General features: G+C 45.7%; 1 protein-coding gene across 5 annotated transcripts in view; it reads right to left on the bottom strand.

Annotated features, from left to right (window-relative positions):
* Positions 1-16,801, bottom strand: part of Palm2akap2 (PALM2 and AKAP2 fusion) — a 427,758-nt gene that overhangs the window by 297,253 nt on the left and 113,704 nt on the right. For all 5 annotated transcript variants that reach the window (XM_060379949.1, XM_021628068.2, XM_021628073.2 and 2 more), the window contains exon 2: positions 3,347-3,392. In XM_060379949.1, coding sequence (XP_060235932.1) covers positions 3,347-3,392 — 46 coding nt within the window. The remainder of the gene's footprint in view (positions 1-3,346; positions 3,393-16,801) is intronic.

Here is a 16,801-nt window from a genome sequence, read left to right as displayed (position 1 = left end):
AGTAATTTTTCTGAATAAATAATAAGCAAACAATAATAAATACATATATACATGGATGGATAGATAGATAGATAGATAGATAGATAGATAGATAGATAGATAGATGCTCCGTGGTCATTGGAAAGGTTATGACGTTAGTTTCTATGTTATTTTATCCAAGCCTTGATCAAGTGACTTTTGGGGCCAAGGGTTGGCGGGGAGATTGCTCCACATGCCTTGAGGCTGGTTTTCATGTCTCACTCATGAGGTCATGGGCACCGTCCTACTTGTAATTCACATTAATTGATTGCATGCTCTCCTAATTCATCCCTGACCATGAGCAACTTTGTGTTTAATCGAGGCCAGACTTAAACCAAGGCCTTGCTGAATGCACAACATTCAGTAAATGGTCATCATTGTATTATTTCTCCTCAGTCACTCTGTTGTCAGAAGCATTTTGTAAATTCTATAGGTTATAGCTGTGGAGATGAAAGGGCCAAGAAGGAGGAAAGACATTTGCCAAGGATGGAGTTGCTCGTCTTTTGACAGGACACGAGAGCCTTCTGATCTCGTTGATTAGTCTCCGGCCTACTTTAGCAGATTCAGCTGAGGCACTGCGGCCGCTTAGTAATCCATAGTAGCTGATTCCCACAGATGATCATACAACAGCTATTCTGGGTCACTGGACACCCAACCTTTCAAACACTGAGCTTGGGGCCGGGAGTGGAGGCACACACCCGTAATCCCAGCACTCAGAAAGCTCTGACAGGTGGGTCTCTATGAATTCAAGGTCAGTCTGGTCTACATAGTGTGTTCCAGGCCAGTCAGAACTACATCATGAGACACAACCCCTTTTAAAATTAAATGTGTAAGGGCAAGACCTTCCTTCTGGTGGTTGTCAGCATTGGTGGAACCTAGGAGAGAGAAACTTCCCCCAAACTGATGAATGAGCAGATGAATGGGCCCTCAGGTCCCAGTTCTTGCTGTAGAGAAAGGGATGCTGGCTAGATTTGACCTCCCTCATCATAGAAAAGGAAAGCAGAGCTGCCCGCTGCCCTCCCAGCAGTGTACACAAGAGCTGAGGGCTACTCTTGAACATCATCCCATGGCAACCGGGGGGCCAAAGTCTCTCCATTCCCTAGTCTTAGAAGCAGAGATACACACTAAGAAAAAGTCCTGGGCCCATTTTACAGAGGAAAAAAACTGAGGCTCCATCTCAAGACTGAGACTCAAGAACCCAAGTAGTGAAGCAGTGAAGAACCATTCTCTTCCCTCTTATCTCCAGAATGACTTTCAGGCATGTTAGGCTCTGGGGAAGGCCTGTAAGCATCTCAGAGCCCCCCCGCCCCGAGGATTCTGGGAAAGTGGCCAATAGAGGCAAAGTTTGCTTAATCTACAAAGAGTGTGGACTAAGCCAAAATGTGGCATAAAATTATCTACTGATTGTAGCCCCACATCCACCCTCGCTGTTCTCCTGTGTTTCTTAAAATTCTCCCTCTCTGTCTGTCTGTCTCTGTCTCTTTCGCTGTCTCTCTCTCACACACACACATACACACAGAGAGACATACACAGTGATGACACTTAGAAGTCTTCCCCAACACATATTTTTGTGGATGTTGACCCCACCCCCTCTGTTCTCTCAGGTCCACAGGAGGAACTTAGTCCCACAACCAAACAGATCTGGCTGGTATTTGTCTTCTTATCTGTTCAAACCCCCTTCCCCCGATCATTCTTGAAAACCACCTTGGCCATGGCTGAGATTACTCAAGCCTACTTGGAACGGGTGGCCCTGGTGTTAGCTGCTGTTGGCACTGTACTCAGAAAGTGAGTCCTTTCATGGAGTCAGCTGTCCCTGAGGCATGCGGGGACACTGGTCTCGCAGAGGCAGAAAATGTGACAACTGTTGCAAACAGCCAGCAGCAGCCCATGGGAGCGGCTGAGTGTTCTCTGGAGCAGACACTTGTCAACAGTTGAAGCAGCCCTTTATCCAGTTACACAAAACACCCACCAGCTCCATGGCACCGTTCGGAGCAAAGCCGAGACAGACAGCCACATTGCCTTAACGCTGACTTTAGAATCCACGAGCAACTCCATTAGCCATCAAAATGTGCATGCAATGTGTAGAAAGCGGGGGGAAAAAAGACCAAACTGCCTCCCTGAGGCCAAGGACCAAGTTCAAAGATGGCTTCAGAGTCCAACCACTGTACTTCATCATGGCCCATGCACAGCTCTTCTTCTGGGCATAATCCTTTCAGATCAGAATAGTCTGAGGAAGGAGGTGTCCCAGCTACAGAGCCCACATCAAATGCTGCTCAGACGAGAAAGGCCCGAGTGCACATTCCCAATGAAGACTCTCTCCAAAGGCATTTGAAAAGATTTTCATACATATGTCGTTTCCAGAACATTACACAGTATTTCTCCCAACAAATTTATGTGTTTCCAGGGAACTCCTGGAGCACAGGGTGAAAAGCACTTAGGTGAAAGAATGTCTGGAGATTCTTTTGTGCCAACATTCTAGCAGACCTCCTTTAATTCGCTATTATTTCATATAGCACCAGTAACCATTCCCTCATCCGCAAAGGAAATATATAATCCAGCTGTGGTGGCTCCATTGAAAACCACATCTGTGGAACACTGGCAGAACTGGCAAAGGCCTTTCCAGTCTAGGCAGTGTCAGACAGCTCTTGTCTGAACCCAAGATGCACATGGTGCCCTGCTCTGAGAGCGCCGAACTTTGCCAAGACCAGATGCTCCTTTGTATGCTGAACTAACGGGTTTCAGGTAATCCACAGTGAAGAGGAAGAGACTCTCCTGAAATATTTCTTCCAAGACCCAGAAGTAAGAAGCCCCTGCCCTCTCTAGGGTGGTGGCCTGTGCCAGAGCCCTTGTTAATGTCAAACAGAGGAAGGAAAACTGGCACTCCTGGATTCTGGGGGGGAGGTTCTACCACGCAGCTGGCCGGCTGGGCAGCTGGCTAGGAAGAGAAAGATAGCCACCTTGGATCACAATTCTCTCTCTTTTTTGGAGTTGGAAGCCAACGTCCTTCTGGGCACTGGATGATAATATTCTAGGAGTCCCCGAAACACACACACACATGCACTTCCCGCTCTGTTTAGTCTATCCCCGAAGCGCGGCAGCATCTTATTTCTAAGCCAATTTTCCATGTTCAAATCTTCCTGGTCCCAAGTACGCCCCAGGGGTTTAGTCTACAGACATATAAAGGCAAAAGGCAGCGTCCCCAAGCTTGGACAGACTTTCACCCCAGCACAAGGCCTAAGGCTACTGGGCTGGCATGTCGCTGGCTCTGAGCCCACGGGTCCCCCGTCCACCCCAGACAATAGAACAAGAAAAGGAAAAGTGGACTTACTGCTATGGCTTGCAGCCTCTCCTTGTGCAATTCCGCCTCTGCCATCCTGGAGAAGGGCACACGGGCAGGAGAAGGAAGAAAAACAAAACACACGCTGTAGTCACCCAAGGAGATGGAAGGGCACGCGTGGGGACTCAACTGGACCCTGGGGACACCCAAGGGGCGCGTGGGGTCCGCTCCTGGGGGGCGGGGTGGCAAAGCTGCGCGCTCGGCTGGGCTGTCTCAGAGCTCAGCCTTGCCTGCCTCGGTCTCCGCCGGCGCGGCCGCCTGGCTGCGCCTCAGCGCCGCCGCGGAAAGGCAAGATCCTAGCCTCTACCTCCACCGCCACCACCGGCCGCGCCAGCCGGGGACGTGGGCCGCCCGCAGCCTCCGGGAGAGCGCGCTCGGCCGCGCTAGGTCCCCGCCCTGACGTCTCTGCGCCTCGCTCCGCCCCTGGGGTGTGGGGGACCCGTGGCCGCCGCCGCGGCCGCTCGCGAGTTGGGCACCTGGGGCGCGGGCGATCAGCGAGCTGGGCGGTTACCCGGCGCACAGCTGGTGCGCCTCGGTGGCCGCGCGCGCTGCGCTCCGGGTCTAGACAAGACCAGGCGGCGCCCCTGCTCTGAGCAGAGAGATGCCAGCAGAAGGGGCCTTTGGCAGAATGCGGGCCCCAGCACGTGTCCTTACACGCCGGCTGCGGCCACCCAGTATCCCCAGCTCCTCCTAGCTGCCTCCAGATGCTTGGGCTCCATGTGGGGGCATTTCCAACAGATAAATGCTGTCTTGTCCACGGGCTTTAGATGGTAGGACCCTCAAGTGCAGGGTTTATCACCAGATAGGCCACCCTTCTGGTAACATACCAACTGCAGACAGCTCAGAGTTTGAAACCCTGGGTATCTTCCTGGACAACTAAGTCACTCTGAGCCTCAGTTTCCTTATCTGAAAAAAGAAAAGATTGCAAATGACCTCTCAGAGACATCCTATAAAATGAGTGCTAGGAGCCTGGGGGAGATTGTTCAGTGGGTAAAGCGCTTAAGGATGAGGACCGGAGTTCATATTCCCAGCACCCAAGCAAAAGTCAAATAGGAGTACCTGCAGTACAAGGGAAGCCAAAAGCATGAGTTCAGCACTGAACACTAAGCTTCTCTGATGACAGGGATGTGAAGACATCCTGACACACAAGACCCAATAAAAAGCATGCTAAGCAGAAATGCTCTTTTTCTACTTAGCAATGTATTAAAAAGATACCAAAAAGAAATGATGGGTGATGAAGGCTAGGAATACAGCTCAATTGTACAGTGCTCACCTAGGCTGTACTGAGTTAGTCCTGGGCTGGATTCTTGGAATTGGGATTGGGGGCGGGAATGATGGTGCCAAAGCAAGTGAATTAAAGCCACCCAACTGTATATTTTAAAAATGTTTTTAAAACAGCAAATTGCATACTATGTATATTTAACAGCCATTAATTCTCACAAATGGGGATGGGAGGGGAGAGGAAGAAGGAAAGGGCCTAAGTGACTCTTCAGAAGCCATCATTTGTAAAGATCTGTACTTTAAAGCAGAATAATTAGGGCCACTGTGATCAGGGTAATCACCTTGCTAGGCTCAGATAATGAGCTCAGAGTAGCCAAGATGAGAAATCAAACCTGAGAAAAAGTCAGCCAAGAATACGGATGAAAAGATCAGAAGAGCAGGAGGTAAAAATGAGAAATTCACTCCAAAAGCCACAACAGGGGGACAGGAAATTGCATCAGGGTTACTTACTTCTCTGAGGTTCAGGAGAACATAGGCTATAGAGAAGCTGTAGGTTTCAGAAGTGAGGAGTTACAGTGACACTGGAGAACAGGGTATGCACGGGGGTGGGGGATGTCAAGCCAGAAATTGGTTAGGAGGGATAAGAAATGGAAAGAGGTGGAAAGCATTTGGGAGTACCAACTGCCTTTTCCAGATTGTAGGAAGTGTGGACAGAACAGGAAAGTAAGTAGTCAACGGAGAGAAGGATATGTAGATCAGGAAAGGTTTGGGTACTTGGAGATCAAAGGAAACATTAGACTCAAAAGATGCTAGAGCAAAGGAAAATACATTTTAGGCAGTGTGGTCTCAGGTTGGACCAGAGGACATTTTTGTTAGCATCCCTCACCAGTTTCACTTTGGAAAGAAGGAAGAATGCAGCAGGGAATGAGGGAGGAATGGGGAGAGACTGGAAGAAATTTTGAGTTGAAATTCTATTGAGAAATTGGAGAATGTTGCCTTAGTTGGTCTGGCTTTCCTTGAAGAAGGCAGTGATTGACACTGATGGAATTGGAGGGTGGCACTTCGGAATACCCGAAATGATTTATAAAGGAGCTATGGGAAATGGGGAACACTAAAACTTGGATCCTGGCACCAGATGGCTCAGTGGTTAAGAGCCCTGGTGACTCTTCCAGAGAGCCCAGGTCTAATTCTCAGTACCCATATGGCAGCTCACAACTGTCTGTAACTCCATTCTCAAGGAATCTGGTGCTTCTTTGTGGCCTCTGTGAACACTGAACACATGTGGTGCCCAGACACACATGCAGACAAATATATACATATATTAGATCTTTTATCTACATATTAGATCATATATATTAGATCTTAGGCATTCATTTGCATTAGAATTTTGTGAACATATGCACAGAATTAAATTTCTATATGGTGAGATGGGAAATAGGTAGATTTAGAGTCATTTTATTAATGGGATTTGCAGGACCAAAGACTCATGACCAATTGTGTATACTTCCTTGTTGGTTTTAAAGTACCTGAGAAGCACAATTCCATGATTATGCATGCCCATAACTGAGGAATGTCAAAGCAGGTATGGCAAAAGGTCAAAGAAGAGAGGAAATTTAGGATGCTTGATATGAGGTTCAGGCCAGTTAGGACATATAGCAGACACATTATTTTTAGCTGCCCAACTGGTGAACCTTTTTCCATCTTTGTGAAGAGGAGGGGCACATTTAAACCATATGAGAAGAAAGCTGCATCGCATCACAGAAGTGGGGATATGCCAGACACCTGCTTCCCCAGATCTCCCGGAAGCTATGCATGGCCTGCAATCTGGACTTAGCCAAACACGTGCCCTTGCCAAGAAGTTGGAAGACATTTTTGAGAATTCTTTCAGGTTGATATCTTATCTTTGGTTTTGCCCGTGACCTAAGCCTCTTCCGTAGATTTCTCAACTATTCTTCAAGCTACCAAATGCAATGCAAGTGCCTTCCTTTTCTTCCCTTATCAACCAGAATCCATTTCAGTTGCTTGTAACTAAGGACCCCTAGTGAAACAGGAAGATGTGAAGTGAATGGCTAAGGTTCAGCCAACAAGCAGAAGGAGTCTATTTTCTCTCCCAACACTGCTCTCTTCCAATCTAAATTCTCTCATTTAGAAACCACTGAACCCATCATACACAGAGACATTTACAAACCAAATTATATCTATTTTTTTAGACAGGGTCTCATGTAGGCTAGCCTAGCTTCAAACCCACTATGTAGCCATGGATGGCCTTGAATGATATATTCTCCTGCTTCCATCCCTCTGCTGCTAGGATTACAGGCACATACCACCGTGCCTGGCTTATGGGCTGCTAGGGATCCAACACCAGGCCTTGTCATTCTAGGCCAACACTCCACCAAGGAAGTTACACAGTCACTTTGTGGTTATTCATCACATTAAGTGACGGCCTGATATTACAAAGATGTGATGGCCCAGTGCCATGGCTATATTGGCTACTATATTCCTTCCAAACATTTAAAATTTGGTATTATACATTAGAGTGGTGCATAATCTGTTTCACAAATCAGTAGCTCTTGCTGGGACATTACGTTATGGGCCTAAGTACCATCCAGGTGGTGGGATGGTTTCTCTGATAGATGTGACACTGAATACAGAATGATAGATATGCAAAATAAATGTTTTGCTGATAAAAGTTTCAGAAATCTATTTTAGGACGGGAATCCTTTGGGGACTGCAAATGAGCACAGACTATTTCCCCTGTGGGGGAAAACAGGAACTCAGTAATCCAAGAAAGAAGTGACTTTCCAAAGCCCGTCCTTAAAGAATAAGCCAGTGTCTATTGGGGAGTAGCTAGGAGTGTGAAATGTATTAGCAACCCAAAGCTTTCTTGACACAAAAGTGACTTAAAGAGCATGCCAGCCTCTCCAGAAACACTTGCCATGCCTCTCTTTTGATGAGATCATTTAAGACTGTATGTTCATTTATAGCATATGTGATATGCAAGATCTGGAGGGAGAAAAAGGACGTGAAAGTAGAAGGGGGACTATTGGGGATATGGAAGGGGAAAGGGAGTATGAGAACAGAAAGGATGGGGCTGGAGAGATGGCTCAGAAGTTAAGAACATTGGCTGCCCTTCCAAAGGTCCTGAGTTCAATTCCCAGCAACCACGTGGTGGCTTATAACCATCTATAGTGAGATCTGGTGCCCTCTTCTGGTGTGCAGGCATACATGCAGGCAGAATGCTGTATAAATAATAAATCTATCTTTGAGAACAGAAAGGATAAAGGAGTATGTGTGTTATGAAAGTATATTATATAAATACATAGACATGTCATCATTAAGACTCTTTGTATAATTAATATATACTTTTAAAATACATAGTTACTACACAGAATGCAAACAAGGAAAACCGCACATGGTGTTCCCTTGGCTCCTGCGGTTAACAGCACTTTGGGAAAGTTGATGGGCCTTCAAGGATGTGCTGGTTTTCTCTGTGGAGTCAAATGGTAGAAACACAAAGGGAGTCCCCATGGAGCAAGCAGACAGAAAAGGCTGAGGTGCAGAATGCCAGAGTGAGAGCGAAAGCAGGCTGGAGCAACAAGGCCTCTTCAAAGCAGGTTTGGTGGGAAATCTGGCTAGGTGTGAACGTTAGTAACCAGACAACAGCTTCCCTTTCTATTACTTGGCTTTGACAATGGCGCTTTCATTTGACTGATGTGAATCTCTAGAGGCAACAGGGTGGCATAAAGACGGTGAACAGGAATTGCTGTTGTGTGTTTGAGAATCGTCCCACACCTGCCTCACTACAATGTGTTTGGGGACAACACTGTTCTATTTATAAGTTGGCCTAGGAACCTGCCACAGAGGGCCTCTGAAAGCCTCTGCCCTGCAGACTATCAAAGCAGATGCTGAGCCTGATGGCCAACTGTCGGGCAGAGTGAATGGAATTTTAGGTAAGAAGTGGGAAATAGCAAGAGCTGGAGAGGACAGGAACTCCGCAAGGAGAGCAACAGAACAAGAAAATTTGAACACAGGGAACTTCCCAGAGACTCATACTCACCAAGGACTATTCATGAAGATAACCTAGAACCCCTGCACAGATGTAGCCCATGGTTGTTCAATGTCCAAGTGGGTTACATAATAATGGGAAAAGGGACTGCCTCTGACATAATCTGATTGGCCTGCTCTTTGACCACCTCCCCCTGAGGGAGGAGCAGCCTTACCAGGCCACAGAAGATGACAATGCAGCCACTCCTGATGTCATCTGATAGACTAAGATCAGAAAGAAAGAGAGGAGGCCCTCCCCTATCAGTGGACTTGGGGAGGGGCATGCATGCAGAAAGGGGAGGAAGGGTGGGATAGGGAGGGGAGGAGGGAGGGGCTTATGGGGGGATACAAAATGAATAAAGTGTAATTAATAAAAGTTAAATAAAAAATTTAAAAAAATGAAAAATTATAAAAAAAAATAAGTTGGCTCAGAGTAGATAAAAGCTTTGGAAAGCGGAATTGGGAAGTGGGCGTGACACAGAGTAGACATGCATTGTACAGACCAGTTGGAAGCTTGGGCTCCTCCTAAGGATACTGTGAGAAACAGGGATAACAGATGTCAAGGGCTTGCAAGGCCCACAGTGGATACTCCAGATGTGGTAGGTCTTAAGGACCCAGTCTAATCACTGTTATATTCAAAATTTCACAGACCAGATTAATTGAGTGACTTGGTTTTATTCAAACATCATTTTTATGTGATTTTAATGAAAAGAGGTGGTCTATCAAGACCCTTCGGGTTTTTTTGTTGTTTTTTGTTTTTTGTTTTTGCTTCATTTGTGTCTGTGAGTTTTTGTATGCATGCGTGTCTGTGAACCACTGGGTGCAGCACCTTCAGAGGCTGGAAAAAGACCTCAGAATCTCTGGAACTGAATGGTTGTGAGCCATCCTGTGAGTGCTGAGAACCAAACCCAGATCTTCAGAAAGAGCTGAAAGCGCTCTTTACCAATAAACCGCCTTTCCAGCCCCAGGAATTTCTTTACTGGATTCTCCTTGTGATGATTAATACACACTTACAGTCATCTTTTGGAATAAGTTAATTTGATAAGTTTAAATACGAAGACACTTTAACATTTTTTCTGCCTCCTTCTCCTGATAGGGATACAGGTGTGTGACACCACCCCTCTTTTTACACGGTGCTGATGACTGAAACCAGGGTTTTGTGCATGCTGGATGAGCATTTTATCAACTAAGCTACATCCCCAGCCCTGGAAGAGAATTCTTAAGTGGTGATAGACTAAGTCCTAGGAGAAAATGGGAAAATAATTATTTCTCGATATTTGGGGAATGAATCCCTGTGTCTACATATCAAAAGTATTCAGCTATAGAGCTGATTCCAGGTTTGAGGGTGAATTAGTTACGAACTAGAAAGATCTTTCGAAAGGTCACATCTACCCTAGCTGGGTGATCTGATGCCACTAGACACAGTTGGGTCATTGGCTTCACAGAGAGCTTAGAAGCCAGTCCAATTTGTCCTGGCACAATGACCATGATGTGCCCTGTCAGCATAGAATCTCTTTCAGTAGTGTGGTAATCGACACTTTCATTATTATCCATGATTCCATAATGCCCCACGCATTCTACAAGTCAGCACTGCTGACCAGAGGAGAGATTTCCTGCAGGGTTGGCAGTGGGGAGATGATGCCCTGCCACTACAATTCAGTCCAACCCAATGGCTGGAGAACCAAGAGTGAAACTGGAAACAGAACCAAGAGTGAATCTAGCCACCCACTGCCAACAGAGGCTGTCTCCTCCGGGTGCTCATTTCATCATTTCATTCAGAGGAGTCAATCAGATAGATAGTCTCAAAAGTAGCTCCTTACTGATGCACAAGACCACCCAGATGGGGACCACTGGACAAACTGTCTTCCCCCAGAGCAGCCTGGAGTACCTTAAAGAACATGAGACCGAGGCTCAAATCCAAGCCCTCATCCTCACTGACACTGAGTATGACCACATACCAGCCCCTTCAGTGCCCTAGACTGAGCTTTCTTATCTGCATATCAGGGACGGGTTTTCTGTTTGTAGGCTGGAAATAGGGATAGCCAGCTAGCTACCTGCTTCTTGCTAGTACTGTAGTAAAGGGTCAGAATGCAAGACTCCAAAGTCAGTGCCTAGTTAGTTTTCTGTACTATTTTGGTGAAGTACCATGACCAAAGGAACTTGTGGGCTGAAGGGTTTTGTTACATTAAAAACTTCCAGGTAATGGTCCATCATGAAAGGATGTCAGGGCAGGAGCTCAAGCAAGGCAGGATGGAAGCAAGAACCAATGTAGAGATTGTGGATGAATGCTGGTTGCTGGCTGGCTCCCATGGCTTGCTCATCTTTCTCTCTTATACTACCTAGGACCTCCTGCCCAGGAGCAGAACTACCTCCAGAAGACTGGGCCTTCCCATGTCAGCCAAAAATGTCCCCATAGACTTGTTTATAGGCGATCAGATAGGACCATTTATTTTCAATTGAAGTTCGCTTTCCTCAGATGATTCTAGCTTGTGTTAAATTGATAAAAAAATAATAATAATAATAACCAGCACAGTTAGTGACTTGGGGATGTGATGGTTATTGGAAGCATGTTTGTGCAACTGCATAGACTCAATCCAGTAAGATAAAACCCGGTGCTTTTACATAAGACAAAAAGGTGCTTTGGGTTCTGGATGGGTCTCTAGGAGAACTGACCCAGTAAAGAGAAATTACAATGGGCATCTGGGTTTTCTTTGACTCTTGGGTGACCCCGACGTCATAAGTAATTGAAGACAAATAAACCCACATTCTGGTCTCCACATTTAGTTAGCTTAAGGAAATGCAGAAAAAGCTATAGTGGTCTGAGGATGCAATGAGAGAAACAGAGAAAGGCAGCAGGAAAGGAAACAGAAAATCTTGGAACTGTTTTGGGACTGTTGTGTGCGTGCCAAGCCTATATTTGAATGCTACTTGGCATGCATTTGCTTCCACGTGTTCTTCTTTTTGCATTCATTCAAGGGCTAAATTTATCCCACTAGAAGGGACAGCATACTTGAGGATGTGGGGAGAAAAAAGTTGTAGACACAAAGGCGGCTGTCTTTTGAGGAGCCAGAAGTACCAGGGAGCTCCCTGGAAAAAGGCAGGTAGCCAAAACTCCAAGGGAACCTTCCGAAGACCCTGAGCTCAGATCAGGGTCTGACCCTGACCTGACAGTGGAAGGCATCCATAGCCTTCCCTTCTAGGAAAGGTATGAGCAGAAACCCGAAAGCAACTTCCCGATTCCCATGAGTTCCCAAGTCTGACCCAGCCTTTCAGGAAATCAAGATTCTGCAGCTTTCCAGGCCTCTCCTGGACGGCAGTGTCTGTCCCCAAGATTGCTGATGAGCAGTGTCTGTCCCCAAGATTGCCGATGAAGAGTTGATCTTACTCTCTCTGTAGTTATTTGCGGAGCAGCTCACTGGGGTGGGTGCTCTTACAGAGAATGCTGTGTTCCATCGCTGGAGTGCTGTGCAGCCATAACCAGGTAGAAGATGGCTGACCCATACTGGAACTGGAGAGCCCCCCTATTGCTGCTTTGTGTTTTTTTTTTCTTTTTTGTGCTCAGTTTCTCGCTTTGCTCTCTAATTCCTTACCTGTCATTCACCCCCAAAGCCAGTTCTTGTTATAGCATCTTTGAAAAGTCATTGCAATGACAAGTCATTGCAACGAGTAGCTTTTCCTATGACCCCAATGATGGTGTTTCAGCCTTTCCCGTAGAGCAGACAGTGGCTTTCTGTCTGAATTCTGCCTCCATATTTTGTGAGGCATCCTTCGCTTTTTTTAAGACAAGCAAGGGAAGGTCCCCAAGACTCTGGGATGGCTATTCTTTGTTTTAGGCTCAATTAAGCCACCCAAGCATCTTTCCAGAGTTAACCCCATATTTGGCCTCCAGTACCCTCTCCTCCTCCCCAGAGAACTTGACACCTTCTTCATCTGTTTGTACCACTCCAAATTTGGTGCTTTCTCATACTGTGAGCTATGCCTGGAATGTAGCCTCCCCCTCCCTCTTCTAACTTTCCAAGTCTCCTCTTGTTAACTTCACAGAGTTCCGGAAATCCCACCCTCTCAGGGTATGCCTGTTTGTCCCTTGGGGAAGAAGTGGTTATTCTGCCTAATTCCTAGCATAAGATGCCATTGGCAAATTGATGGCTCCACATGTCATTCATTCTAAACTCAAAAAATCATAGTCACAGCCTTGAAGGAGATCTTGTCAGGATCTTGTCCCACAAGCCACCATGATGGCTGTTTGTAAGTGAGGAAGCTCTTAAGCTAGGAGGAGCCATGGATTTGAGAACCTGGCTGAAGCGACAGAGAGACAGACAGAGAGAGAGATCAGTGTTGGCAGGTTTGCATGACACAAAATGTATGTGGAGATCAGAGGACAACCTAATGCAAGTAGTCCTTTTCTCTTTCCTTACATGGATTCCAGACCTGAACTAGGTTGTAAGCCTTGCATGATCCAGAGTCAAGCGTCCTACCCACCGAGTCATCTCACCAGTCCCTTTCTCTGTCTCTGTCTCTGTTTCTCTGAATGTGTGTGTCTCCTTTTTTTTTATTAACAATTTTTTTTAAAATCTCCACCTAAAAGAGTGCCTCTAAGCTTTAAGGAAAGATCATGTAGGACTGGAATCCCCTTGAGACTGTTAGGAAGGACGAGTTCAGTCTGGATGCAGGCAGCACTTCATGTATAATTTCTAGAGTTTCAGGAACACCCTGAGTCCTTCCAAGCACATTTCTAGAAGATCCATGGATGGTTTAAGAAACTAACAAACATCTCTGATCCAGAACTTAGAATATCAGAGGACAAGTGACAACAATGGTATTGTCACTAAGAACCTGAAAGCTTACCTTGGTCATTCATGACAGCACATCAGAATGCTGAGAAACTCCTGCTCAGCACTGTCACCCCAGATCCAGCCAATGGGGGCCAGGCTCCCCACTCATGGTCTGTGTTCTAAGTGGGTCCTCACTCCCACTACCAGTCAATGGCAAAAGAAGACAACACATGTAAGAAAAAAATAAAAGCCAGCAAATTCCCTCCCTAAGAAGGCTACCTCCATCGGCTACCTCCATCGACTTCCTCCCGACTCTAGCTTCCTTTCACTTATAGTCCATCCATCCTTGGGTCCTCTAGGCTAGGCTTTTCTCTGAAGCTCCTCAGGGCAAGGGACACTTCTCTCTCTTACCTCCTAAGATTAGCTTGGAACTGTTTTCTGTTCTAAGCAGAAACAAAAATAAAACAAGAGCTCATTTACATAAAACCCAAGACAGCCTTGACACGGTAATCATATGGTTTGTCCATATCTCTCTCAACCAGTGTTAGGTTCTGCTTCATTAAGCACCATTATGAAGAACCTCCAGCATTCAAGATCTCCTACCCAAAGGTCTTCACAGCTTTCTTCCCCAACCACTGTTGAGTGAAGTCATTTGACTTCCAGTTGGGAACTTCCAGCAAAAATCCAAAGCTTGATTCAGAACCACTGGGCTCTCTGCTTCCAAGGAAAACAGTCTGTCACTGAATTAAAGGCGCTGTTAGCTTGGTTCAAGCCAAAACAAATGCAGCAGGCTTTTCATTAATAAGGGGACAGCAGTCTTTCAAGGTGGTGACCCAATGAGGCAAGCGACAATGGATATCTGGTTTCAAAACCAACCTTAGAGCAACCTTGAAATTTCGCACTTGCCCTCCGAGCAAAGAAAAACCCAACACTTGTTAATCTTGTTATTTATAAAACAGTGTAGCAGCCCTAGCCTACAAAAGCCAGTTATTTGATAAGAATAAGACCTTGAGAGCGGGCTGGGCAAAAATGTGTGTTTGCCCTTCTACTTCAACAGGAGTCAAACTAGTGTTTTTAATGAGTTGTAGTAAGACAAAGGCAAATTGACTCAAATAAAAATCTGAATTTGCAAATATTTTTTCCAAATAAAGGAAAAGCTTGAACTGAAGATTGGAGACAAAATTTTGCATTAAAGTAAAAAAAAAAAAAAACAAAAACAAAAACAAAAACTTAATTTAATATGCACATGGTGCTATGCCCTTGAGTACACTCTAAGTGCTCCACAAATGTTAACTAATGTAATCTTCATAACATCCCTAGGAAGACAACACTATTTTTATTTATTCCCATTTTCTGGAAGAGGCGATTGAGGCACAGAGAGCCTGTGGTTGCCCAGCTTCTAAGTGGCATTTGTTAATCATATCAGATGCTGTACTTGATGGAAGAATATGTATTTGTGAGACTAACTGTTGGGAGCATCTAGCTTCCTTCTGAAACATTTCATTATTTCCAATGGATAAGATTTCATAAAACAGTCGACTGAGTCAATGTTTCCCTTCCTTTCCTCTGTCCCTTCTTCTCCTTCCTCCCTCCCTCCTTCCCATCATCCCTTCTCTCATCTTGGCATACATATGGCATACATATGAGGAAATTTGCTGGAAATTAGTGGCTTTTTTATTGTTTTGCACTTATAGACAGGGAAAGAAGACAGTGGCCCAAAGCAGAGAGATCCTTCTATAGTACAGTGAGTGTTACCTTCAGAGATGTTCTGAAGAAAGCTATGTACAGGAAAGGGAGGGTGTGGCACGGGTCCTAGTTTAGGTGTGGGAGGAGGACCTGGCTAGAGGGAGAACTGAAGTCGTACAAATGCGGGGGGTGGGGGGAGGGTGATCAGGCTGAGGAACCAATTCCCAGACAACCTTTGAGACAATGTGACTGTGCTCCCAATGTCAGTCAAGCAATTAGGAAACCATCATGGCAGGACAGAGGGAGCGGTGAAGTAGTGTGGGACTGGAAGCCATTGAAAGGCTGAGCTTTAACCTTCTGAGGGGTGGTATCAGTTAGGGAGTGAAGTGGTAAATGGCTAGCAGAGATGAGCAAAGGAAGCAGGAATGAGCAGGGAGATCTGACAGAGGGTCCTGAAGAGATCTTTGGAGCTGTGTCCCTGTAGGCAAAACCATAGCAGCCTGTGGAGCTGTTGTCATCCATAGCAAAAGGGAATCCTGGAAAGTGTGTGGCATTAAGGTGGGAAGGGCCAATTGTGTACTGATGGAATTAGTGTCTGAAATGCCAGGAAACCTCACCCTCACTTAAAGGAGAAAAGGCAAGGAGGATACAGGAAATGTGGAACAAACAACAGGGACCCTAAGAGTTCCCACTACAGCTCGGATGCTTACAGAGTGCATTGTAAACCCTGGGGAACTGCATCATTTCTTTCATGTTTATTCCCTCATGTAGAAAATCAAGTCAGTGGTGTTTAACCTGTATCTGTATTTTCATGCCATGCTGACATGGCTTTTCAGGTTTTCTAATACTTCAATAACCACAATGACCAAAAGCAACCTGGGAGGAAAAGATTTACTTCAGCTTGCAGTTGTGGTGCATCATGAAGGGGAACCATGGAGAGAACAAAGCTGAGGCCAGAGAGGAATGCTGCTTCCTGGTTTGCTTGCCCTGTTTGCTTTTCTATACCACCTGCTTAGAGGCAGCTCTGTCCCTACTGCTCTGGACCCTCCCTCTCCAAACATTAGTCAAGAAAATGCAAAACCCCCTCCCCAGACTTGCCTACTGGTCAATGTAATGGAGATGCTTTCTTAATTGAGGCTCCCTTTCCCAGGTGACCCAAGCTTGTGTTAAGCTGATGAAAACTGAGCTAGCACACAGGGATTATAAGCCCAGGTTACAAGCCTGTGCCAGGCATGTCCTAGTGCCCTCATAAAAGCTTGTAAAGCCTGGGAGAAGCATGCTTACAAAGGAGGCATGTGGGAGCAGAGAGATCAAAGTTTGTTCATTGATCTCCACATGTGAGCTGCAGACAATGAGATAGATAGATAGATAGATAGATAGATAGATAGATAGATAGATAGATAGATGTAATTTAAAAGAAGTGGCTCAGAGTACTGGTGTCAGAAAACTGTGGGTTCAATACCAGCACCATATTTGTAGAACAAGTAACTTGCCTCTCTGTTCCTAATGCCATCCTTAGTAAACGGACAGTAGTAGTAATTTCTGTCCTATGGGGTATGTGACAAGGCCTGTGTTGGTTTTCATTTTTCTAGTGATGAGAAGAAAAGTGAGATTATGTGCTGATTCTAAAAGAAGGAAAGAAAGGAAGGAAGGAAGGAAGGAAGGAAGGAAGGAAGGAAGGAAGGAAGGAAGGAAGGAAGGAAAGAAAGAAACAATGTTGACT

The sequence above is a fragment of the Meriones unguiculatus genome, chromosome 3 (genome assembly GCF_030254825.1).
Source record: "Meriones unguiculatus strain TT.TT164.6M chromosome 3, Bangor_MerUng_6.1, whole genome shotgun sequence".
Classification (NCBI taxonomy): domain Eukaryota; kingdom Metazoa; phylum Chordata; class Mammalia; order Rodentia; family Muridae; genus Meriones; species Meriones unguiculatus.
Note: the sequence above shows the minus strand (reverse complement) of the source record. Positions and strands in the feature narration are given on the sequence as shown.